At 39.8% G+C, this 24953-nt stretch overlaps 1 protein-coding gene across 15 annotated transcripts in view; it reads left to right on the top strand.

Annotated features, from left to right (window-relative positions):
• MCF2L (MCF.2 cell line derived transforming sequence like) overlaps positions 1-24953 on the top strand; it is a 152005-nt gene that overhangs the window by 73594 nt on the left and 53458 nt on the right. For all 15 annotated transcript variants that reach the window (XR_011806080.1, XR_011806079.1, XM_038173320.2 and 12 more), the window contains 2 exons: positions 13718-13801; positions 21719-21833. Coding sequence is in view for 13 of the 15 variants with exons in the window: in XM_038173320.2 (XP_038029248.1) it covers positions 13718-13801; positions 21719-21833 (199 nt within the window). In the remaining 2 variants the exon portion in view is untranslated. The remainder of the gene's footprint in view (positions 1-13717; positions 13802-21718; positions 21834-24953) is intronic.

The raw sequence follows: 24953 nt of genomic DNA, 5'->3' as shown, positions 1-24953 counted from the left end.
GACCCGGTTGGGATGTTACAGTAGGGGTCTGAAGCCAGCACTGCCTCTGTATTGCCCTGGGTCCACGTGTGCTAGCAGACTCTCCCTGATGGACTGGATCCCCTGGAGGATCCCTCCGAGAGGTTCTCCTGGTTTGCTTTTATGTAGGGGAAATGTGGGAGAAAGACAAAAGTCTTCTTAGTCCTCTTCCACATGGCCCCACATGGAAGCTTTATCTGAAAGGAGGAAAGCAAGGCCGGTCAGCGCTATGCTTGTTTGCCATGGTCTTGTCAGAGCCATAGTACTGCAGCAGGAAGGGACCTACTGCTGGGTGAGAGCTTTGCATCCTGCAAAGTTGTTTGCTGTTGGCGTGTGGCCCTTTATAACCCAAAAAGGGTTGAGAACAGCTCTGAGGAAACAAATCGTTGGTTGGGTCTAGTCAGAAAGCAGTGCTATTTCATTATGACTCTGGGATGTTTCTTCTTTGCTTGTTCTTTGGAAATGCTATTTCTTAGTTTTGTTATTTTGTTCTTATTTTTGTTTTACAGAAAATTGATATACCATATAGCAGTAGACAGATTTTATTAGCCTGTGCTACAGGAGGTGTGTCAACCTAGCTAAATTTTACCCTATTCTGAATTCATTTTTAAAGTCAGTATACTGAGTTTAGTACACAGTTTAATTTGCATGAATTTTCTTGTTGTAAGGCCATGATAGCCCTTCTGGAAGTTTCTCTTTTCTTTTTGGGATTGTGAGGTGGACTTGGGGACTTTTGGCCAGGGAATTCCTTCAGAATTACAGAAAAATTGAGGTTGGACGGGATCCCTGGAGGCCACGTAGCTCAAAGCAAGGTCATCTTTAAAGTTGAAATAGGTTTCTCAGAAACTTGTCCATCTGAGTTTCGGACATTTCCAAGAGTGGAGAGTGCCCAGTCTCGCTCTTGTGGTGATTTTATTTTTCCCTTGTGTTGATCTGGAAGTTCCCTTGCTGCAGCATGTGATTGTTCCCTCTTATGCAAAGCTTCAGTAGACATTCAGTCCTCTATAATAAACATTAGTGGCCTTTAAAAACTGAAATAAATCATAGAATCATTTAGGTTGGAAAAGACCTCTAAGATCATCTAGTCCAACCTTTTACCTAGCACTGCCAAGTCCATTAAACCATGTCACTAAGCTCTACATCTACACATCTTTTGAAGACGTCTGGGGATGGTGACCAAAGTACTTCCCCAGGCAGCCTGTTTCAATACTTCACAACCCTTTCAGTGAAGAAATTTTTCCTAATATCAAACCTAAACCTCCCCTGGTGCAACTTAAGACCATTTCACCTGTCTTATCATTTCGTGCCTAGGAGAAGAGACTGCTCCCCACCCCACTATGGCCTCCTTTAAGGCCACTGTAGACCACAGTGAGGTGTCCCCTGAGCCTCCTTTTCTGCATGCTAAAGGTGGTCACTTTAATCACTTCCAACATGGTCAGTTTAATCAGTGCGGGTGGAAGTACTTTGGGAAGCACTTCCCCTTAAGCTAGGGAAACTACTGTGAATCATGGGGGAAGACATCAGGGCACTCCACAGAGGAAGCAAAAGTGAAATGTGTTGTGCTGTAGTGTCAGAAGGTTGTGCCTCAGAATGATCGAGAAGATCTAATCCAGTTCATCCGTGAGATGAAGCCAACTCTCTAAGCAGGGTGAAGGACAATGACTTATGGTGCCATGTGAGGAAGTCAGTAGATCGCTGGTGGAGGAACTGTCTTTCTCGTGCCATGACCCCATGCAGTTTACACCACACTAAAAGCCCCAGGCCAACACCTATGTTCTGAAGGCCCAACTGCAGGTTGACTTTGCAAGACCTCTGTCAGTGACAACTCAAGAAAACAAATGCATCTTAGCAGCAGTCAATCCTTTTAGCCACTGGGCAGCAGCAGGAGGCAAGGGGAGGCCAGGAAGCTCATTCCAGCACCGCAGCTGCCAGCAGAGACAAGGCCGGGGCTGAGGGGAAGGGGAGAGGCAGGCCCAGGGGATGAGGTGCAAGGGTGGATGCTCCAAGCTTCTGTAGAGCACCTCGACACTGTTACTGGAAGTATTGAGCTGGTGTTTTCTAGGACCTGTGGCCAGGTTTTTAAAAGGAAATGCTTGTCTTCACACTGTCAGTATGACTTTGCTGTTCTTTTGGCTTTTTCTGAGTTTAACTTGCGGTCAGTCTCAAAGGATCAGGCGAGATCAAATGACCACTCAGAGGAAAATACCCACCAGCAGGGAAGTTCAAGCTCAAAGTTTGCTCTTTCCCCTCTTGGCTTCACGTGATGGATGGGAGATTTTGTCTCTCATCATTACCATGGGAGCCTAGTGTGTTTATGTGGTTTGCGTGTGTTTGTTTTTCCTCAAATACTTCTGTAGCTGCTGTTTCTTGGGTACTTGCTGAAGCATCAAATACTCAGAACTTTTACTCAGTCTTCCATTGGCAAGGCTTTTCTCTTCCAAATGCAGCCTTGTTGCATTTCTGTTGTGTGCAGAAGACACGAAGCCTTCAAAAACAGAAGAGCTCATAGTGCTTTTTAGAGACGCTGCTTTTTATAAACCTTCATTTCATGGAGTCTGTGGAGTTGTAGTAACTGAAGATCAGCTCCACTTAGTCATCTAACTCAGAGTAAGCATATCTATTTACCTGTCATATTAACTGAGAAGTATTTGTTGATTTTAAGCACTAATCAAGGCTTTTGTTTTACTTGAGACAATGAACTATGATTTCTCTTAATGAACAAACAGCAATTTGTTACTTTTTTAACATGCAACTTCTTTGTACTTGGCACAAAGAAAATATGGAAACTTTGTGTTCCAAGAATCTTAAGCAATTTCCCTTTTTCCCTTAAAGCACAAGCTTCAGAGAAAGAGCTGTCAGTCTTTGGATTTAAAAGCTAGCAAACCAATGTCTCAAAACAGAGTTAATATTCAGGTTAGGCAGTTTCAGAATCTAATGTGTTTGTTTTTTTTTGTTTGGTGTTTTTTTTTTTTTTGGGGGGGGGGGGTTGTTGTGTCCCCCCTGTTTGTTTTTTTGTTTGTTTGTTTTTTCCTCAGATGAGATACTGAAAAAAAAATCCAAGAAATAATACCTTCATTGATTTCATTTTGCATAGTCAGTTTACATCAAAAATAACTTACAGGGCCAGAAGTTTATTTAGGAGAATTTGATTCTTCATTACAGCATTGTACCATATTCTGAGATTAGATAATGAATGGATGCTTAATTTGAGACCTAAAAGAGGTGAAAACGCATCTCTGAAGCAGAGGAGGAGCAGAAGAATATTTCCTGCTAAAGCCTGAGCGTGCTGCCTCCAAAATGCTGGATGTGAGCAGCAGAGCTGCCTGTGTGGCATTAAAGGATTCTTTAGCTGCCTGTGAGAGTTACTGAACCATGTCCTGCCTCTCCATTGCCAGAAGCAGTTAGTATTAGCACTGCTTGAGAGAGACGTGATGGCTTTCATCTTTTTAAGGACACCAGGCAGTAAGGCACAGCAGTTCCAGAGCTGCTCCATCACCACTTCAGGGATGTCTGGGGAGATGGGACAGCCGCTTTGGTTACCAACTGGTCAGCCCCTTCTTTGTAAGCCATCTGTTGTCCTGAGTACTGGGAACCTGACAAACCCCTGCAGTTAAACGCACATTAGCTGGAAAGTGTACTCAGCACCACATAAGCCTCTTGGTGAACACTTGGTTCCTCCTTCAGGCTGTCAGATCCATGAAGTTCTTTACATCCCCTTTCAAACCATTAGTTTGTAACTGTACAGCTCCATGGCAGAGTGTGCTCGTGTCTGAGTACTATCAAATTCATTGTCTGTTAGAAGTGGTTCAATCCGTCCTCAGTTTTGCTGAAACCCCTGTGGTTGTTATCACAGTGTTAAGGTGCAGCACTGAACTTTGAATCCCGTTTCCAGTTTTCAAGGAAAACACTGTCCGGGATCATACCGCAGCAGTGCAGGTTGGTAATTCTCTTTGAGGAGGTGAACTTCTCTTCAAAATAGGTGTGTACAACTAGCTTCTACCACTTTGCTGTTTTATAACTATGATTTCAATTTTCAGTCAAGAGCAAAAGTACACCTTGTTTAATATCTTGTTTCCAAAATACCATGCAAAAACAATGTCCTGTTTAGTAGAGTTTTGAGATACTTATGCAGCTGATTCTGCAAGTGTTCACTTTTCATTTAAAGCTTTTGGATATGCTTTGAGATGTGTGCTTTTCTGCAGGGACAATCTTGAAAGTAGAGGATTTCAGTAGTGAAGAGTCCTCAGTTTGGTCGCTTGGGAAGATCTGTGCTTTAGGGTATGTGCTTAAGCTGATTGCACCACCAATTTTTAAGCTATGCTAAAGATGCGTTGTAATTTGCATGCAGTTCTTCTATTTAGAGTTGTTCTTTCTAATTTCTCTATTGGTAAGACTGTTTTTTCCCCCCTCTTTACAAGGCTTTAGTACTTAAAAACCAAAATTCCCATAATAATTTTCTCAGCCAACTGCGTGTAATAAGATCTAATGCCCTAAGTCTAACATTTATATTTTTTTAATTCCATGGAGGCTTGCTTGATAAAGTACTGAGTGAGACACATCTGGGTCAATCACCTTCTTAGTGCGTGAGTACTTGTAGGGGAACGTTCTTCTCTGATGCTCAGTCTGTATCTAATAGTTCTGTTTAAAAAAATCCTTTTCTTTTTGCAGAAATTGCTCCTTGGAGATAACTTTAAGTACATCTAATACTTCAGAAATATTTTTATACTATATCTTCAGTACAGTTTGCAATATTAAGGACTTAATGCCGCAGGTTTGGCAATATCTGTTAACCCTATTTTGAGGGCATGGTTCCTAACAGTCAGAAACTATCCTGCAAAAAAGAAGAAAGTTTATCAGCAGGCAGAAGATCAGTTCATTGGTTTTCTTTAGGACAACCTGGAAAGGGGATGAGAGGAATACGACTGTTGCATTAGCAATGACATGTCATATACACTATGTGAAGTTTTGCTTTTAGGTAGTGGGTTCATGTGACAGTCGTGCTGTCCTTTCTCTCTGTAAGTCCTCTGCTGCAGGCAAAAAGTTATGCTATGAGGCGGCTGTGTGGAATGATTCAAAGCTCCTTGTCTCAGTTTAGTAAGGGAATAATTATAATAACCTGAAATAGCACAAAGAATGTCTTTGTCACCAAAAGAGACTAGGTGTGTGTAAGTATTGTATAGAACAAAAGCATGTGAAAACAAATCAGATTGTACCTGGTAATTCTTTCTTGCAACACTTGCAACATCTTTGTTTTTCCTCTTTTTGCCCAGCTTCATATTTGATTTATCTTGGTTTGATTTTCCTCAAGTACAAAGAAATAGTAGATTTTGCTGATCCCTAGGTTGACTTCCTAATTATTACACAGTCTTCCTCTGGTTACAGATTAGCTAGTGTTTGATCAGGCTTGTAAAATGGCCTTAAAGCTGATTTTCTGAGAAGCTCCGGGACAATGGAGTACGTGCGTCAGGTAGGTGTGACTGAAGACACAGGAGGAAGAAGCAGGAGTTTTTAGCATTCCCAGTACCTTGTGAGTACTTCTGTTATACACGGAAGAGAGGAGAGATTTCCTCTGATGTTTGTACTTTGAGGTGATATTATTTAGGCAAACTAAGACTAGGAATTCTGCTGCCTTCTGGAAAAGAGTGGTAGAAGAAAAAAGAAAAGAACAAAGGCAGTGATATCCTTTGACATGTGTAATAAGGTCTCAAGTCCAAACGTTTTAGAGAAGCATTTGAAGCAAATCAAAATCTTGGTTGGTTGTCAAAATATGCTTTTGAGTAGCTATTTCACAGTCAGAACAAAGAAAATGGGGATTGCTATACCTCTTGTCCTCTCATGCCAGCACTGCATTTGCAGTACCCCTCAGCCATTTTTTTCAAAAGAAAGATCAGTGGATAATCTCCATACATGGAAACCAGACCATCAACCTCAGAATTTCGTAGGTAGTTGGGTGCCAAAGCCCCAAGTCTGTGATCTCAAAGAAGCACCAGATGGACAATTTTTTCTTGTTTTTGTTTTTTCTCCTGTAACTGTGATTACAGGAAGCAGGAATTGCTTGAATAAAGCAGGTTTGGTAGGCATCTACGTAATATAAAGATGTCTTAGTTCTCTGTTGTTTCACACGTAGTAAGTTCATGTCCTCTGATTTTAAATAGACAAATTGCATCCTTTCAGGATTAAGATATGTTTTTTCTAAGCAGTAGTGTTCTTCAAATATGATTAAAAAAGAATTCTCCAGTTTCATTTCAATGGAATCACTTAAATATTACTAAAACTAGGGATTATGGAAGTTCTGCAGAAATATTACAGGCTCTGTTAAAGTTTCCAATGGTCAGAAATACGTGAGCTTATAATAGAGGGAACATCATCCCTAAGACTTCAGATTTGCTTTGGCAGTTCCACTTCCAAGTCTTGACTCAATTAAATCCTTACTTAAGATTGAAAGTGTATGGAATTACAGACTAGCCTATTGCACCAGCGGGCTCTATACAGAGTCATTCTATTGCATGCATATTATTTTTTTTATTGCATACTGTAGCAATAGTGTATGCTGTCCTACTGTGTCCTCCCATGGTAAGGCACTTTAAATTGTGCTCCTTTAACATAAAGGGGCAAAATAAGCTGGTGTTAACTGTGCCATGGGGGTGGAAAGCATGATTCAATTAAAAGAAAAAATATCTCAACTTGAAGATTGGTTTTGTGCATCGGGGCTATTGAAAGGTAATTGTAATTTCTAACTGGGAAAGGAAACAGGAGATGTAGCTTTTGTGTAGGCTGTTAAGCTTTTATAGTAAAGTTCTTACCTACCTGTGTCATTTGAAATAATTATTGGAGACCAATGCCATATGAAGCTACTCAGAGTGTTTTATTTCTATTTGGGCTAGCAATTGGGATGCTGGTGCAGGTGAAGAATTTGTATTTCCTACTTCCTTGGGATATTTTAGTTCACCAGAAGCTAACAATCTGGCAGAGTGCAGTGTGTTATTCAGGTGGTAATTTCCTTCCCAACTGCACTTTGAGAGTTGTGATTTGCATGGAAATTTTGGGGAATTAATCACTTGCATTTTCTGTCCCCTTGTTTTGATGGCAGTGTAGTCAAATAAAATAGAAATGAGCTCTTCCTGAAGGTAGTTTGGACTGGTGAGATGTTGATACTTTGTTATGGACACTGGTGTGAAGTACCTGTAATTAGTCCAACGTGGCTACGAATAGTGCATAGATCAGATTAACTTGGTCAGCAGCTTTTCAGGTTGGGCATACCTAGTGGTAGAGCTTGCAGGCATCATGACTATTCAACAGCACCTTGTCAAATTCCATTTTAGACCATTTTAGATCTGGAGAGCTCTCGTTGCATGATGATAGTCTTTTTAGACCTCTTCCACATAGAACGACATGAAACTATCTTCACCAGCCCTGCTGCTCTGGCCCTTCCTGCTTTGGGGGCCACACAAAGCAGCTGACTGTTAGGGCTGGTGGTTGGAAGGGGGAAGAAGAAGAGAAAAGGATGAGGCAATGAAGGATTTGCCTTGAGGCTGCGGGAGATGAAGGAACCCTTCTGAAAGCCATTATCTTGTACTTATAATTTCCAGATGGAAGGGGGCTTTACTAAAGAGATTTGTCAAATGAAGACCCCCCCCTTCATAAAACACATGCAACCATTTGGGTGGGTGGGCCATTCCAGAAGAGATGTAAAATAAAACTGGTTGGGAACAAGACGTATTTCTTCAATTTAAGGCACACATTTAGTAGCGAAGCCATCATCGCATTTTCAGGAAAATGTTGTTGACTCAGCAAGAAAGAAGAGGCAGGAAAATGATTTGTAGTTTGCTTTATGATGTGTTACTGGGGTTTGTGTTGAAAGGCATAATTGTGTCCACATGTGTATAAAAGTACAAACAGGTTGGCTTTTGAGCTGCTACAAAGTAATGGACACAGGGTTTTACTCAAAGCTACTCAAAGGGTGGTGTAATTCCAGCTGGCTCAGTGGGAATTGGATTAAACCCATTACAAGAGGCTAATGAGTCCTGCTAGGAGACCCTCTTCAGCGTAATGTCGATGCGGTTTTCTCAAATGCAACTCCAGTGTTGTGTTCTGTGAAAATGGTTTTGCTCCATCTTGTCTGACCAAGTCTGAATGAGATAAGCTTCAGTTTGTTCAGAAAAGAAAGGAGGCTTTTAACCAATAAGTGAAAATCTTGACTTGAGTGACATCGATTGTTTTCTTAGGTCTGTATTTCTTCAGGGCTTTCTGGCACCAGCTCAAGCACGAGTTATCTTTTTGCCCTTATGCGCAAACTATTAAATAGTAATCCTATAGTTGCCTCTGATAACGTGGGGTCAGGCCTCTCTAAGCCATCTTCCTCCATCATAGAGAGAAGACTATGAAAGCAAGATTTCAAATCGAGTTGCAAGGTGATTTTTTTAAACACATTTTATGAAGAGAAACATCCTTTTCTGTATGTGTGTGTGTGTATATATGTATATATATGTATAAAGAACCTCGTATGTAACTTATCCCTCTACGTTAGTAAGATGACATCTGTCTTCTAGACACAATTTCAATGCTAGAACTTGTGTTGTTTTAATTTATTTTGTGTGTTGTTTTTGTTTTTTTTAAAGAACCTCCAGGTGCTGGCTTAGGAAAAAAATCTTTGCACATTCTAGCTATTGTGTGTGTTCAATTTAAAAAAAAATAAAAAATACTAATTTTAAAAAAATAGCAGCAATGACTTCGCAGAGTCTTATTTTACTGTTCATTAGTAGCCACAATACCAGATGTACATTATAAATCTTGATTATAATATGATAATGCTACATTATAAATCTTGAGGCCTTCATTTTAAGCAGACTGTTGAGAAAAACTCTAAATGAGCTCTTCAAGAAAGACTGGATATTCTAGCATGTTTTGGTACGAGTATCTCTTTTCAGCTATGAATTTTACATATAGAAAAACAGACACTCTCTTGGGTCTCTGTTTTGAAAATACTGTGTGAGACAGTCAAGGTAAAACAGCGTAAATGTTGGGCTGTGAGGATGCTGTTTCATGTAAGTATACAAAGAGTCTGAGCCCATAAGAATTCCTTAAAAAACAGATTTTCGGTAACTCTATATTTTTATACGTACTTTACTAGCTTCTCTAAAATGGGGATTGTCCCTAAAGAATGGAGCAGGTGGCAGGTTCTCTATTTAAAGGGTATTTCCAAGAAATACCTGTGTTAAGTTTGGAGGGGAGAGTTGGAGAGTGAAAAGCTGTTAAAAGTTTGGGTTTGTTCCCTCCCAATCTGAAATTTGGTACCTGTGCACTGAAGACTCTTCCTACAGCCATCATGCAGGAAGGATTGGGAAACATTGCTCGGGAACAGTTTTGGATATCTTACAGATTGCTTTTAAGAATATTCTGTGTTTGGAAGCAGCTTGTGTTTGTATGCTATTTCCATCTTCTAAATTGACATCAATTTGCTTACCTACTCTGTTGCCAGTGTGCTAGACCAGTTTCTGAGAGATGCACTTGAAAAATGTGTTTCTTTTTGTGAGTGCTTTTCAAGAAAAAAATGAATCCTGGCATCTTAAAGAAAGCTTTATGCCAGTATTTCAACTCTTCAGGCCTGGGAAAGAGTAATGGATATGAGAGTAATGAAAGAATTACATTAAAGAATTAAGGGCTTTTCTTTGTTTCAGTATGTAAATACCAGGAAGTCTGCAAGCTGTTCTTACAATTAGGATCAGTGACTTACAACAGCCTTCTACACTTGTGTGTCAAGGTGTTGTTGGTGGTGTTTGTTTTATCCTTTTGTTTTAAATAATCCAATCCTGCTCAAGGAAACGTCAGAAATGATTATTGTTTACTTTCCAATCCTTATTGGCTGTTGATTTACTCTACCATCTTGATAGGATTGCACAAAGCAGTGCAAACAAGAATGAATGACAGATATTGTATGTAATATTAAATCCAAAGGGCAACATTTCAGCATCAGCTTCCAGTGTGGCTTTTAAAGGCTGAGGAACCTTTTGTTAGTTATCATTCATGGAGATTGAGGTTAGTGATGATCTGTTTAAACTAGGTACATAGTGTAGGAAGCCCAAAAATGAATCCTTCTTATATCCTATAAGAAAAAGAAACAAAACTTGCCCCAAGCAACTTTAAATCGAACTTCTGACTAACCAAAATGCTGAATTACAGCACTGAAACTATTCTTTTTTCCTAGCTTGCAGTGCATAAAGATTTACGAAGTGGTTGGGCGCGGAACTTAATGTCCTGTGCTGGCTTTGCAGCCCATACTGACCTCTGTAGCATGTCCAGATTTTTTATGTTGTAGCTTGTCACACCAACTGTTTTAGTGGTGTTCAAGTAATGTTCTATGGAAACTGCAATCCCCTCACACAGCTGCAACATGGATTAGGAAAAGCCTTCAATTTCACTGAAACTTGCCTTTTCTTTTCTGGTGGGTGCTGCAGAAACATGGGAATTGTTGGGTGCACTTTGGATACTACAGCATTATCACATTCGGGGTGCTTCTGCTTTTGTATTTGTGTTTTTACATTTGTATCTGCATTTGTATTTTTGGGTTCTGCCCTTCATCTGTAGAAGGGAAAGCTCCTTGTTGTCACAGCTAAATACATGATAAAACTTCTATTGTTTCATAAATGTGACTGCAGATTTTGTTTGTTTTTTTTATCACCAACAAGGGTGGCTAACATGGATAACTGCTACTTTTGCCTATTATTGTAACTTCAAGGTCACATCACTTAGTTCTGTTGTAATGAATGCCATCTATTGGTCAAGGTAACTTTTTGGATTATGAAGATTATTCATGAGAAGTCAGGTGGAAAAAAAAGATACTGTGGCTGATAAATGGTGGATAAAATTCATAGCAGATGTGATGGAGAAGCAGGAATAAATTCCCAGAGTCCTGACTTTGTATAAGACTGTCTGTTTCCTTAATCTCATGGACGTTCTCTGCCCATGTCTCATTTTTGATGGTTACTGTTCATTCAAGTACTTAGCTTGCTCTCTGTCCTTTGCCTCATGCTTTCATGGTTTTCTTCCGCGGCCCATCTCTGCTACTGGGTTCAAGTGCATCCTGTCAAGTTGTTGAACATAAACAGCTCGGGAGTTTCAAGAGTTGCACTTCCTCACTTTGTATTATGCTATTTATCTCTCTCTCTCTCTTTTATTTTTATTTTTTTTATTTTTTTTTTAAATTATTGAAAATCAGCTCTGATCTTAACACACAATCTGCTTCCTGAAGTGTGTCGTGAAACCAGATGAGCCAGAGCAAGGTGGGGAAGGGCTGTGCTTTGGCAGAGAGCCACAACAGGATGGGCTTCGGGAGGGTTTTGGTCTGGAAGTGGGCATGCTACGCTGCTCCTGCTGCTGCAAGGATGCTGGCTCTTTGAAATAAAACTGAGATTTTAAACCAGGGGGAGGAAAATGCTGCACCGTCAGTGAAAGTGTGTGATCTCAAGTTTGTGGGCTGCCCTGGCGGGTTGCAAAAGCTGTTGCTTCTGCCAGGGAGAGCAGTGAGGCAACCAAAGCAATTTGCATCTCTGTGTGGCGTGAGTCAGGACAGCAACGTGACTGATCATGCAGGCATGACAGGAAGCAGGAATCCTTGTGTCTGGTAGACATAAAATATAGTTTCCCTGACTTATGAACATCTTGCCTATTTAAATATTACGTGTCATGTATTTACCTATGTACGCAACTCACACCTGTTTTATTATGGGCTTATGTGGCAGTAAGGAAAATTACTTCTGCATGTGACTGTAGACAGGATGGTGTATTACACTGTGATTTTTTTTTCCATTTTCCTATCTCCCACCAAAAAAGTTGGTGTTGATCCTGTCATAGGATCAGCTAAATGGGTTCCCTTGCAGAATCAGGGATTGGCTTTAGTGTCTTAACCACTGCTGCAGGTAGGCTCTTTGTATTAAAAAGCACTTGGAGTAAAAATAAAATCTGTTTTCTTTAGGAGAGGTGGGTCCCCTCTTCTGGAAATGAGTTGGCCATCTGAGATGGGACTTGTAAGAGACCTGTTCCTAATTTTCTCCTTAAGACCTTAAGATGATGACATAACTGAAGGTCTTGGAGAAATATGACTTGACAGCTAAATCTGCCCACTTATGGATTTGACAGCATGGTATGCAGAGGTCTTCTGATCCAGCAGCCGTTCACCGGATGCAGAAAAATAGCTCTGATTAGAGCGTGACCTTGACAGTGATCACGGCTGCTCCTCTTGTCAGGCTGTCAGAAAGGGAACAGAGAAGTTCTGTTTCCCAGTATGACTTGTTGCTTATCTGGAAGAAATAGCTGAATGCTTTTTGGGGAACTGTTCTCAAATAGTTGCATTTCGCAGAACTGTACACGCATGAGAATTGCTCATAGCAATGTAGGGCTCTCCCCTTAATTTCTGGCATTTGAAAGGTCTCTGTAAGAGCAAAGCCCATCCTTGAGGGCCAGAGCAGTGCTTCTGCTCAATCAGCTTGTACTTTAACACAGATAGTCTTTATCCCTATACCTCATTTCTATTTTTTGCTCACTTCTTCATACGGTTCTGAGTATAAGAACTGAGTGTTTCTTAATGGCATTTAATGTACTTTAAAAATAACAAAAACAAAACTTCTTTACATTAAAAAAAAGTTCAAAACCAAGGAATGAAAATGCTGTTATTCTTTCACTGCTTTTCAATGAGGCTCAAAAAATATAGGATAATGAATATTTAGGAATCACAAGAGTAAAACTTTTTGTTTTCTTTTTAAGAACAAGGTCATAGCTCAGTGAACGAGGCAACTCTGACATGTCTTAGAAATGGAGGTCTTTATCGTGGTCAGCAGATTCAAGCAGTTAACAAGACTTAGATTTCTGCTTGACCTTCCCCTTCTGGGGTAAGCACATTGGCTCAGATACTGTGGCCAAAAGCTAAGATTCAGGAAATTATTACACTTGTCATTAACCTGAGCTAGAAGAGTTAAGACAAAAGATTAGGCAAAACTATTCCACAGTGCATCCCATGTGGGGCTGAGTTTCCAGGCCTGCTAGGCCCATCACGCAGCGCGGTGCTGCCTTGTGGTATCTAGGCCCTAGGCAAGGTTCTGGCAGGACCCTACCCTTTATTTGGCATGAGAAATGCCAGCTATACTCCCTTTGTGTGGAATAATGAAGGTTATTCATCAATAGAATTTCCCTTTGGATGGTATAGCACCGATGCTTTCAGAGCTGTGTGCTGTTCCTTCCATAAAATCCACTGAGGAGTTGGTAGGCGCTGGAGTTTGGGAAGATCTACATTGTGGGATGGTTTCAGTGAGGCCTGGCAAGTGGGATGCTAACATTTGTTCTGCTCCTTTTCATATAGATTGAGAAGGTTTTAATAAAAAATGCGTTTGATATGTAAAATCTCACTGTTTAACATTACTCCTGAGGAATATTAGCTTTACAATGTCTGGTTCAGCGACATCCAGTATACCTTCCACGTGTCAGCAAATCTACATCACTCTTAATCTTTTATCAATATGCTGTTCAAAGAAAAGTTTGCCCCTGGCAAACACTTGAAAGACTCCAAATATTTTCACGTTATTTTTGAAAGCTTAGACCATTTTCTTTGTTTGTTTTCTTAGTGCTGATTTTGTTGTTCATGTCTGCTCTAAAATTTTGTATAAAATGACTGAAATGCTTTTTTTTTTCTTTTTCTTTTTTCCCACAGATGAAATCATGCATCAGGATATCATTCCCCTCTATGCTGCGGATATTCAGGACCAGTTAAAGAAACAATTTGCTTACCTGTCAGGTAAGAAGTCTACAATGTTCCCTCATGTGGATACTGCTCAGTTGTACAGCTGGGCCTGTTATGCCTTTGTGGTTTCTGATGCCTTCTGAAGAACAAATCTGTCCTTCATAAGAAACTGAAAATACAGACTACCAATACTTGTTATTTAAGTATTTATAAAAAGTGAAGGTATTTACTTAATAAGGCACAATGGAAATTTCAAATTATCAGTCATTTTCAGCATATAAGATAATGGGATGGAAATGAGGATAGGATAAAGGAATAAATGGGGAAAAAATGAATAAGGAAGTGTGGAGGAGCCTGGTACACAAACATGTAGTTAGTGCTAAGGGAGCTGTGCTTTCCAGTGGTCATGGCTGAGACAGGGCTTGCACCCTGATAGAGAGTTCCCCAATCTAACTGAGCCGTTGTTAGGAATTGGAGATGCAGCATGGGTGTGCTGATGTAGCTGTGGTCTCATGGCCCTCATACTGCAGACTAAGCTGCTGTTGGCTCTGCCGTCAGCTTCAGTACTGAAACCTAAGCTAACACCTTGGACTTTACCGAAGCAATGTTTGAGCGAGCACCACTGTAGCACATTCCCCAGCAGTCCCAGTGCCAGGCTCAGACACGTGCAGCTCTGGAAGGGCTTTTCCTCTTGGCATCCCTGCATTCATTCTGCAAAGGAACTGGCTTTGTGCACTTAAAGCTGTCTCTAAAAGCAGCACAGCTGTGTTTACACAGCACAGCGTGTCTTTGCCCCTGGATTACCTGTGCCAGGTGAGCAATGTGTTTGTGCTGTGCAGGCATCAGTTGCTGAGCTTGGTCCCTCCAGATGCTGGGACCAACCGTGACTAATCCCTAACCGATAAAGGGAGATGCTCGCTGATCAGGCTGAGACAGGAGTCTGATAAACTTCTGTGTTGTTGTGTTTGTTTTCTTTTCTTGTCTTCCTGTCTGTAAAACTCTCACAGATGTGCAGCAGTGAACTTGTTGGAGTTACTGCCCTGCCCTCCCTCCAGTGCATGGAGAAGGATGAGCTTTGCAGAGCAGCCCTGCCTCCTTCAGTATGAAGGAGGTTAACCTTTCTAGGCTGAAGTTGGACTTTGACTGTTCTTTCGCCTTTGAATCCCTTCCTGCATCAGATTAAGGGACACCTGGGAACAAAACAACATGCTGCTTTGTTTGATAAAACCTTTTTAAATCTCATTGTTACAGCAGCTGATCATTATTTATAACTTATTCCTGCCTCATAAGCTAAACTAAGCATTGGAACTGTAGTAGTGGTTGTGTTTTCTATGGGATGATGGTAGCACATGAAAATAAGATTATTTTGTTTGTGAAGTTGGCTGTTCATGCTTCATTTGAGATGATGGTGTGTAAACTACAATTCGTTTCTGGGATTTTTTTTGGCTTTCTAAGCTCTTACTTTTTATCCAGGGGCAAAAATTAGCATGAAATAGTGTTATGCAAGAACCGGTCTTTCTAGGCAACTCCAAGTAAGGTTTATATTTTGACCCTCAGAAGTGAGTGGAAAACTGGTGATTTCAGTAGACGGCTGAAATCTCATTGAGCCCAATGGGAGATTCTTCATCCCCTGACAGTCTTGAGTACTCTACAGGCATCGTCAACACTCATTACATCTGCTGTGCAGTGGAGCTTAGTGAGGACAGCCGTTCCTTGTTCTATTTTATTCAGTTTGTATTTAAATCTCATATCTATTTTAAGTCTGTTTTGTTCGCCTGAAATAGTAGGACAGCTGCATTATTATGGGCTATAACTATATTCTTTGTTACACTGTATTATTATTGGGCAATTAGATTGTTATGCTTTTTCATTTCACTTTGAAATTCAATTCTTTTATCCTAATGTCCTCCTGCAGGACATTGAGGGTTTTATTTTCGGTGCTGTACCAAGTAGCGCTGTTATGGGTTCTGTGAACAAAAGAACAGAGTTAATATTTTGATACTCAATTTACATACAATTTACCAATTTACTGATTATTGCAGTTGTTGTGCTTACAAGTAGCTTTGCTGGAATGCCACTTAAGGCCTTCCGTATGTGTGTGAAGGGGACATTTTTTTAATTAATAAGTTGCCTTTAAAATAGTATCTTAGGATGTGATACAAAACACATTAAAATTGAAGTTTCTAGATTATGAATATATGTGGTAGATAGCTTTTTTGCAGATGTGGTGAATCAATTAATGTTATATATAACGTTTCAATTTTTAGTGATTTTTTTTCAACACCAATGCAACATATACTTGAGAATCACATCCGTTTCACTAATAGGATATATCTAGGTCTTGCGGGATGCTTGCTTAATAGTGAATGCAAACCAGTCTGCTTCAACAGCTGAAGATTGTAGCCCTTCCTGAGCTACTTTCTGTGTTTTGACCTAAAACAGGATCACCTGTTTGTCTGTCTCTTCCTCTCAAGGTACAGAGTATTCTGTGTGTCTCATTGTGTTAGATTATAATATAAATGCTCTGGGGACATCCAAGTTAGGCTTGGAACAAAACAATTTAAAACAGAACTTTATTTTAATTCTTAAGTTTTTCAGCAAGCGTAGCCAAATGTAATTGCATCGAGGTTTCAAGGTTCGAGCTGCTCCTACAGATGCTGAAGGCTCCAGCTGTGGCTTGGCAGTGTGTCTGCAGTTGTGTTCAGCTCACATGTAATAGGGGCAAGCTCTGGATGAGGTTTCAAAGCAGTCATTCACAAAACAAGATTACAAACCCTAGTGTTAATATTTTACCTCAGGCCCAGCTACTTATATTTTTCCTTGGAGTTTCTTCCTTCTGTGGTACAAGGTCCTTAACTTTAAGAATTTTTGTTTGCTTTTTGTTGCTGCTAAGCTACATTAGGTGTGCCCTTCCACATACCAAAGCAGACAGTCCTCTCTACATGGTTCACTGTTTCACCTGTCTAACACGTTCTTCATTTAGTTTGTATTTTTGTAACCATTTTTCCTGTATTGCAAAGTTTTTTTTATTATTATTACTGTTTTATTTATTTCCCCTCTAAAGGGACATTGGGGGCTCTATTCAAAAGTCTCTGGAAAATACATACCTTGTTTAAAGTCTCTCATTTGCATTTTATATTTTCTTTCACAAATATTTTATTTTCTCATTCCTGGCTTAGAAAGTTGCCATATTACTTTCATACCCAACTTTGTAACTATCTGCAGTTGCCATATGCAGGTTTGTTAAAACAAATGGAGATGAACAAGAGCATACAGACAGGTGTATCTGTTTATACGCATCTTAAATCATACGAGCTATGTGATGTGCAAATGACACTTCTGGCCACCACAAGTACTGAAACCAGCTGTTTCAGCTCACTTTGGTTTGAATGCCTCTTCATGCAATGCACAACTTCAAACAAAGTTATTTTCATTAAAGGAAAAATACATATGGGTTGCTATTTTTAATTCTTCATGCAACTTGCATTTTTGCATGTTTATTCATAGTTGGCTTTCCTGCAGTTGAAAAAAAGTTAGCATTGGTTCTAGCTTTTAGAAATGCTTAATCTTTGGCCCTTAAATTATCCTTGTAAATGATTTGCTTCTCCTTGCTCTCTCTAACTTGGAATTCATCAGCAATGTCCTTGCTCTCTTGTGTGGAAGTGACCTGGAAATACCTTACTGGTTAAACTGCTGTCTTTGTTGTATTGGTGGGTCCTGAGTCTGTAAACTCTGTTTGAGAATTTCTAAGTGGATTCTGTACTATACAGATTGCAGATTTTGGAAATTTTAGTTTTGTTACCTATATAACACATTTATTCTAAGTGTCCTGTACCGACGGTGGAAGAGGCAAGAAACAGTAGTGGTTTGTCTCACTCAGGTGTTGACCGAACTGTGGTTTTATATTCAGTACACTGAACTTGCTGTCTGTAGGAAAGAAAAAAAAAAACACAACTGATTTCTAGCCCAGTATACTTACTACTGATCAGCCTGAGCAAAATGCAGCTTGTGAAGTAATGTAAAACTTCTGTCATTTCAAGGAAATAATATTTTTTAATAAAAACCTCAATTCTTATTTTTCCTTTACAAAGGATATGCAATGAAGCTTTTATCCACTACTTCATTTGAAGTCTACTCTTAATTTCAGATACTTTGAGTACTCCAATTGAGTATATTCCTCAAGGAGAAAAGATAAATTCCTTTTCAGAAACACATAAACATAGTATCTGAACCACAACAGCAGTCAAATAAATAAATAAATAAATAATGTATTAAGGCTTTCTCATTCACACAAGTATCTAACTTTTGACGTTAGTGCAAACAAGATCACTTTTACACGAGCTGGATCTTTTGAACTGAAGTTGTTGATCATCATCGTTGTCAAATTGCTCAACTCTTGAGACTCGTGTGCCCATATTGATCAATATAAAAATCATATCTTTTAATCTGAGTGCCATTTCATTTGCATGACGGAGCTAAAATACAGGTCCTCTAACCTAAATCTGTCATCATATAATTATATCCACCTACACTGCTTCCTTTTTGTGGCATTGGGTAGAGTGCTTTTGAGAGCACCTTTTCATTTGCAAACTGGAGCAGAATAACTAGGGGAACACCACAAAATAATCTGCTTTTGTTTCCTGAAAGTCTGAGCATTCTACTTTGCTGCTCCCTGATTTTGCCAGCCCTACTAGGAGAAACAGCATGTCTTTTATTGGGTTGTGGGGAATTTTCGTTTTCTCTGTGCACACATTTTTTAGCAGCTGTGCCAATTTCATAATTTTTGTAACTTTCAATGCGATTTTAAACTGAAAAGAGTAGCAGTAATTGTTTGTCACTTAAGAGTGGTTTTGGATAACGAGTCCATTGTATGCCTCTTGATTAGAATTTGTGCAAAAGTGTTAAAATTTCCTTGGCTTGGCAGTTCTTTATCACCTTACCAACTTGCAATTTTCTTTTTTATGATGTTCTTTTTTTCCTAACTGTGGTAGGAAAAGTTAGATGCAGCAAAATATAGAGAATAAATGCTAAATTACCTAGGTTTGCTAGTTTCAAAGGACCTCTTTTCCACTCCTTTAGTATCCATGGGTTCTTGATGCTCTGAATCCACGTAATTTTAATGGTCAGTGCTATTGTTTAAAAAATTGTACACAAAAGTTAGGAACCCTGTGTGCTACTTCATAAGCCAAATTAAGTCGTTTTGCTACCTAACTTGTATAGCTAACGCAATTCAACGTGTTTTCAAAATGCTTATTTTCCCCCAAAATGCAGGGCTGTCACTGATGTAATAACTGGCTGTAGACCAAGGCCAGTCTTCTACTTAGAAGACAGCCCCACTGGAATTTTACTGGAATTGTAGGGGTTTATCCACCGAAAACCTTTCGGTTTACATGGGTAATTTGTTTTCTTTGATATCAAATTTGTTTTGGAAGCTTCAGTTGAATAGGCTTGCCAAGTCGGTTGTAAATGAGTTAATAACAAAGTACTGCTTTAATGAAGGCTCACGGAAATAGGGTGGAAGTGGATCTACTTCATGTTAAGTGGTATTTTGTTTTTGTTTAATTGCAGATATACATTTCAGTGCTCTTCACTTCTATGGCGTTTCCATTTTTAGGCTGAAAAATAACGATCCTCTCATTTGGAGGTGGTTCCTTACAGCTACACATGTAATGAGACCAGTCTCAAGTAATTCTTGGAAACCATTTCAGACAAAATGAGTGAGGGCTGATTGCAGGTGCTTAAGGAGCGGTGTGTTCTCTTCTGCTCTTTGCAATTTAACCAAAAACAAAAGCTGGCACTCGAGTGGCATTTGATGAATACCTCAAAAAGAAATAACAGACTTTTTTGAACGTTTTCCCTTGCATAGTCATGACAGCATTTGTGTGCGTGCAAGTATGCACGTATCTTCAAAAAGAAAGGGCTATAATATCCTTTCAGAAAAAAAAAAATTAAAAACAACAAAACCCACCTAAGATTAGATTGAATATGCTCCCAAAGATATACTTGGTTGTCTTAAGAACATGTAAAACTATTACACTTCAGCTGAACAAGTCAATGCATCCCTGCTTACGCCTAGCAATAGGAGAGTAGGGTTGTGTGTGCCATGGTGAATTGAACTTGGCCAGCAAAGAAGTTCAACCTGGTCCACAGCCATGGTGGACATTTCAGGAGGGTGAATTGCAGGGAGAGATGATTTTGCAGCTGTTGAGACTGTGAGCTAAGTAGATGCAGTCACTCTACCAACAGACCTGTATTTCTTTAAAATAAAATAAAGAAATACTATTTTCTGGATTATGATTTTTACATTTTGTGAAAATTACAGTTGCTTATTTTAGAAATGACTCTAAATGACTCTACAAAATGAATTATTGTCATGATCTGTAGCACTCATGAAGTTCAGGTGAGTTTTCTTGTCTTTTTCGTAACTGGGTTTGGAAGGTTGAAAGACTATTATGTTAATTGGCCTTAATAAGATATTTAATTTTTTGCCTTAAAAACATATTTCAGAAAGTATGAGAGAGGTCAAGTTATATATTTTTGTCACTCTGTTGCTTTCCTGCTCTTCTAAAAAAAAAAAAAACAAAAAAACACCTGGCTTTCCAAACTCCAGTTTCCCTTTTATTTGCTCACACCAAAATTCTGTGGCTTGGTTTAGTTTCAGGAGAAGGGAAGAAAATCACATTTTACACAGCTAATTTAGGACTGAACTGGGTAATGATGCTTTTGCAGAGGTGAAACAAAGATAAGTGGTTCTGAATGAAGGGAAAAAATAAACATTCCTTGCTGCCTTAAGTTCATTCTGAAAAAAAAGGACATGTTAAAAAACCAAAAACTCTTCTACTATATTAGTATTTCATACGAACACTACTTACATGTAGGATTTTTACTTGGCTGTGTTTTCTGTGATCTTTATGTAGCTTGCTGTGACAAATGCTCATTTGCAAGGAGCAAGGGCTTTACTAGAGCAGCAGGTCTTTCATTTGTGGCCGTGTACTTCAAGTTGCAATATCACGTACTTCAAGTCGCAATATAGAAAGCGACTTCTCTAGGCCAGCGATGTTAAAGCTGGAATTAGGTGGAATTTATTATGCAGAGCAGTTCAGAGCACATGGCTCTAAGCCCTGCAGCACGAAGGAAAAGCACTTGAGCAGCACTGGGAGGTATAGGTGTGCTCAAGTGTCCCGTCAGGAAAATACTAGAGTAATGTAAGCAGAGCACAACAGTGTATTTACAGGCAGGATGGAGTCGTCCCCACCCATGATAACCGCCAATGAGTGTAATAAGAACTGAAAAATAGTAGGCTGTGTCAAGGCTGGACGGCTCCACGTTTGCCCTTGACAATTGGTGGTGGTCTGGGAACTTCCTGAAAGTCATGGTCTGTGGTTCTTCTTTTAGGCCGTGTCCTGCAAGTGTATTGTTCTTTTTCTTTTGTTTCATATGGCCTATTTATAGAAGCTAAGTGGAACAAAGCGAGTAACCAGGGAAAGCTGAAAATAATGTATAATTGTACCTAAAAATAGATATGGTAGAGAGCTAGCTCCCCTAGCTGAGGGGAGGGTTGCAGGAATGAGTTCAAAGTGGTAAGGAGGTTGAGTTTGGTTCAATATGGAGATTTGCCTGCTTAGTTCTGATTTTTTTTTTTTTCCTAAATTACTACATTTTTTTTCTCCAAATGGGGTGTATTTACTTGCAATCGGCATTTATCAAATGAAAGATGCACTGCCATCTGGTGTCCAAATTGTGTTCACACAAGACACTTAACGTACAGGAAAAAACTAACGTGTAATAAATTTCTTCCTATAGAACTCTATAAACTCCGAAGAAGAGATTGGACTGTTCAGAATAAGTAGTGTCCATGCTGATGAGCACTGCATCAAAAGAAGAAAAAGTACAATAGTTAATTACTGGGAAATTGCAGTCTAGTTAACGGGACGTTTATGTAAATGTGCCTGCTTCTTGTTTCTTTTGTAGGTGGAAGAGGGGGAGATGGATGCCCTGTTATTACCTTTCCAGACTACCCAGCTTTCAGTGAGATCCCAGAGAAGGAGTTCCAGAACGTCCTGACCTACCTCACCAGCATCCCAAGGTGAGCACCCAGCCAAGAGAAAATACTCTTATCCAATAAAGCATTTCCTATGTTCAGAAACATATATCATAGGGTAAAGGTCAGGCTTGTATTTAATTAAAGAAAACATGAATATAGCAGGCGATGCAGCGTCAATAAGAGTCTTGATTAGTGAGAACCACCTAATGCAGTAGTTGATAAAAGTGTAAATAGCAGTATATCATTCATCTAGAGCATGCAAGAAGAAATTACTTTCTGGTAGGTATGGATATAGATTCTGTAACAGAAATTTTCTTGTTTCTTATTTTTGCATTGCTGGATCTTAGAGTGCGGTGTTGTGTATTTTAACTGAAAACATATACAATTTTGGCAGGACATGCTAATTCCTGGATGTTACTCAAGATTGTTACTCAGGGTGAGGGAATACTCTGTAGTTACATACTGGGGTTTGTTCTAGCCATTTGTGCTTCATTTCATTATCTAAGCTGAATGTACAGTCTCTGTAGCGCTTCCAGAAATCTGACCAGTAGTGCTAAGCAGGCCCAGCAATTAATCCTGATTCTCTTAGAAGGTATGGTATAACATTGTCAATGGGCTGCTCAATAAAGATTGTGATTTTTATTGAAAATCTGTCAGGGAAATAGTTCAAGATCATGACAGAGGTGAGAAAGGCATGTAGCAGAATAGAATACAGATGCTAGAATTCAAGACTGGCTTATTCAGGTGAGATTTAATGGAGTGTAATTCTGAAGAGTAAATCTGCTAAGGAAAGCTGGCAAGTTTTTGAGGACAGCACCATCCAAGCACAAGAATGGTACAGCTTGGAAAATGAGTAGACATACTGGGAGACTGACCTGGCTGAGCGGGGAACTTGTGACTTTGAGCTGCAGTACAAAGACAGCGCGCAGGAGGTGAAAGCAGTGGCAGGCTACAAAAGTGAAATACAGAAGCATTGCCTGAACACACAGGGTGGCTTCAGGAAAGTCACAGCACCCCCCAGAAAAAAATCTGCTGCATTAGCAGTAAAGGAATGAAGAAGGAGAATGTGAGCTTGTGCTGAATGGGCTGGGTATTTTAGTGGCAGCCAACACAGATGAGAGGCTGAGACACTTGAAGCAAAGAGCTCATCAGTCTTCTCTGACAGTCTGTCCAGGCCTTTGTGCTTAGAGACAGGATCTGAGTTTACTGAGAGTGACTAGCAAGAGGTGAGGATCTCAAGGATCTCTTGAAAAATGTTGACCCCAAACTAGTATTTGGGATAATCTGAGCTATATCTAGAGTGGTGAGGCAGCTCTTTATCACCTTCAAAAGATTTTTGAGATCAGAGGCAGACTGTGATGACCGGAGAAAAGCAAATACCAATATTCATCTTCAGAAAGGACAAGAATAATGATCTGAAGCACTACAGGCTAGTTGACCTCAATTTAGTCTGTCAGGAAGTTATGGAGTGAGTCCTCTTAAAACACATTTATGTGCACAAGAAAGCTGAAAGTGCTGGGAAGTAGCCAGCATGGATTAAACAATGGTAAATTGCACTTGATCAACCTATTTCCATGGTGAAATCACTGGGTGTGTAAATGAGGGGAGGCTGTGCATGTCTTAACTTTAGCAAGACTTTCCACAGTCTTCTCCCAGCAGCCTTGCGTCCAAGTTGGGTTGTCAGTCTTGATAGGGGGGCTACTAGGTGGGTGAAAGACTGGTTCATCTATTTGTTACTGGGAGAGTGATGTAGCGTTGAGACAGGATGACAAAAGATACCATGGAGCCTTCATTCTTGAAGGTTTCCAAGACATGACCATCCAAAGCCCTGAGTAACCCGATCCAAATTTGGGTTGGCCCTGTTTTGAGAAGGAGGTTGGGCTGGAAACCTCCTGAGATCCCTTCAAGCCTGAACTATTGTGTGAAGTGAGATCTGTTATGTCTTTCCTAAATTGGACTACATGGCTTTCCCAGGTTAAATACCCTTAGAAACGCAGGTTGTCTAACACCGATTAAATGTTGGTCTCAAGCTGTTTTTCTCATTCTTTCCTCTGACAATGTTCAGTGCAACTCAGCATGGGCTGTGCTGAATTCGTGTCTGAAACTAATCATGGCCGATTTCCCTCCTGCACACACATGCTTTATTTCTTTTCATGCATATACAGTGAACAAATGGTCTTCTTGTAAAGGTCTTTCCTCCTAATTATTTTGTAGGACCTATTCCCTTTCAGGGAACACTGGTTATATGCAGCACAGTACCATGAGGTGCTGTCCTAGTTGAACTTACTAACACATAGGTAAGCAGGAGGGAAGCTCTGAAGCCAACAGTCAGCTTAATTTTCTTTGTTTATCCTTGTGCTCTTTAAGCTGTGGGGTGCTAAGCCTCCCTTGATAGTATCTTCCTTGAATACTGTTATTACAAATAATTATGTGCTAAATTCACATCTGCTCCTCCTTATGAAAGTCCTCTTTTGGCAAGGCGCCTTATTGTGGCCCACTGAACTTCTTCACAGAGTGGGATTCGTGTGAGAAATTCTGAGCGGAGCAAACAGCATCTGGCGCAGGGAGGAACACTGAAGGCGTCCCAGTGCATCAGCTTGGTGGGAGCACGTTTTGACTAATTAAAACTCTGGGAGCAGAATTTCTGGAGATTTTTTGTTCATTTTCCCATATCTTCCAATAATTATTGTATGCATAGCCAGACAGCAGCAGCCACTTAAGTTTGGCTGTTCTTGTAGGATGTTTTTGTTATTTCTTTCTTTTATTTCTAATTTTTCAGGTTGCCATCCCCTGTAAACGAAGGAAAATAGCTAGGTAGATATAAAAAGCAAGATACTAATTTTTATTACTATACCCATATTTTATGTTCTTGGATTTTTATAACTTTTGTTACAAGTTTTAAGCTGAAATGTTAATGGCACCGTTAAAATGCTGATAAAACTGGGACCTTTTTAGTGCCTGAGAACTGCTGTAATCTCAAAGGGCTTTGGCCATCCCTGACATCTTCTCTAATGGTGTTACAAGCTTACTGTGTTAGACTTTGTTTATAAGCCCTTGGGTAGGTGTGTAGGAATAACAAACTCCAGAAATCCTGCTAACCAGATGTCAGCACACACTCCCTCGTAAAACATCTTCTGCCAACAGTAAGCTATCGACTGCTTA

This window comes from Anas platyrhynchos, chromosome 1 (assembly GCF_047663525.1).
Source record: "Anas platyrhynchos isolate ZD024472 breed Pekin duck chromosome 1, IASCAAS_PekinDuck_T2T, whole genome shotgun sequence".
Taxonomy (NCBI): Eukaryota; Metazoa; Chordata; class Aves; order Anseriformes; family Anatidae; genus Anas; species Anas platyrhynchos.
The sequence above is the reverse complement of the archived record's forward strand: the minus strand, read 5'-3'. Positions and strand labels throughout refer to the sequence as shown.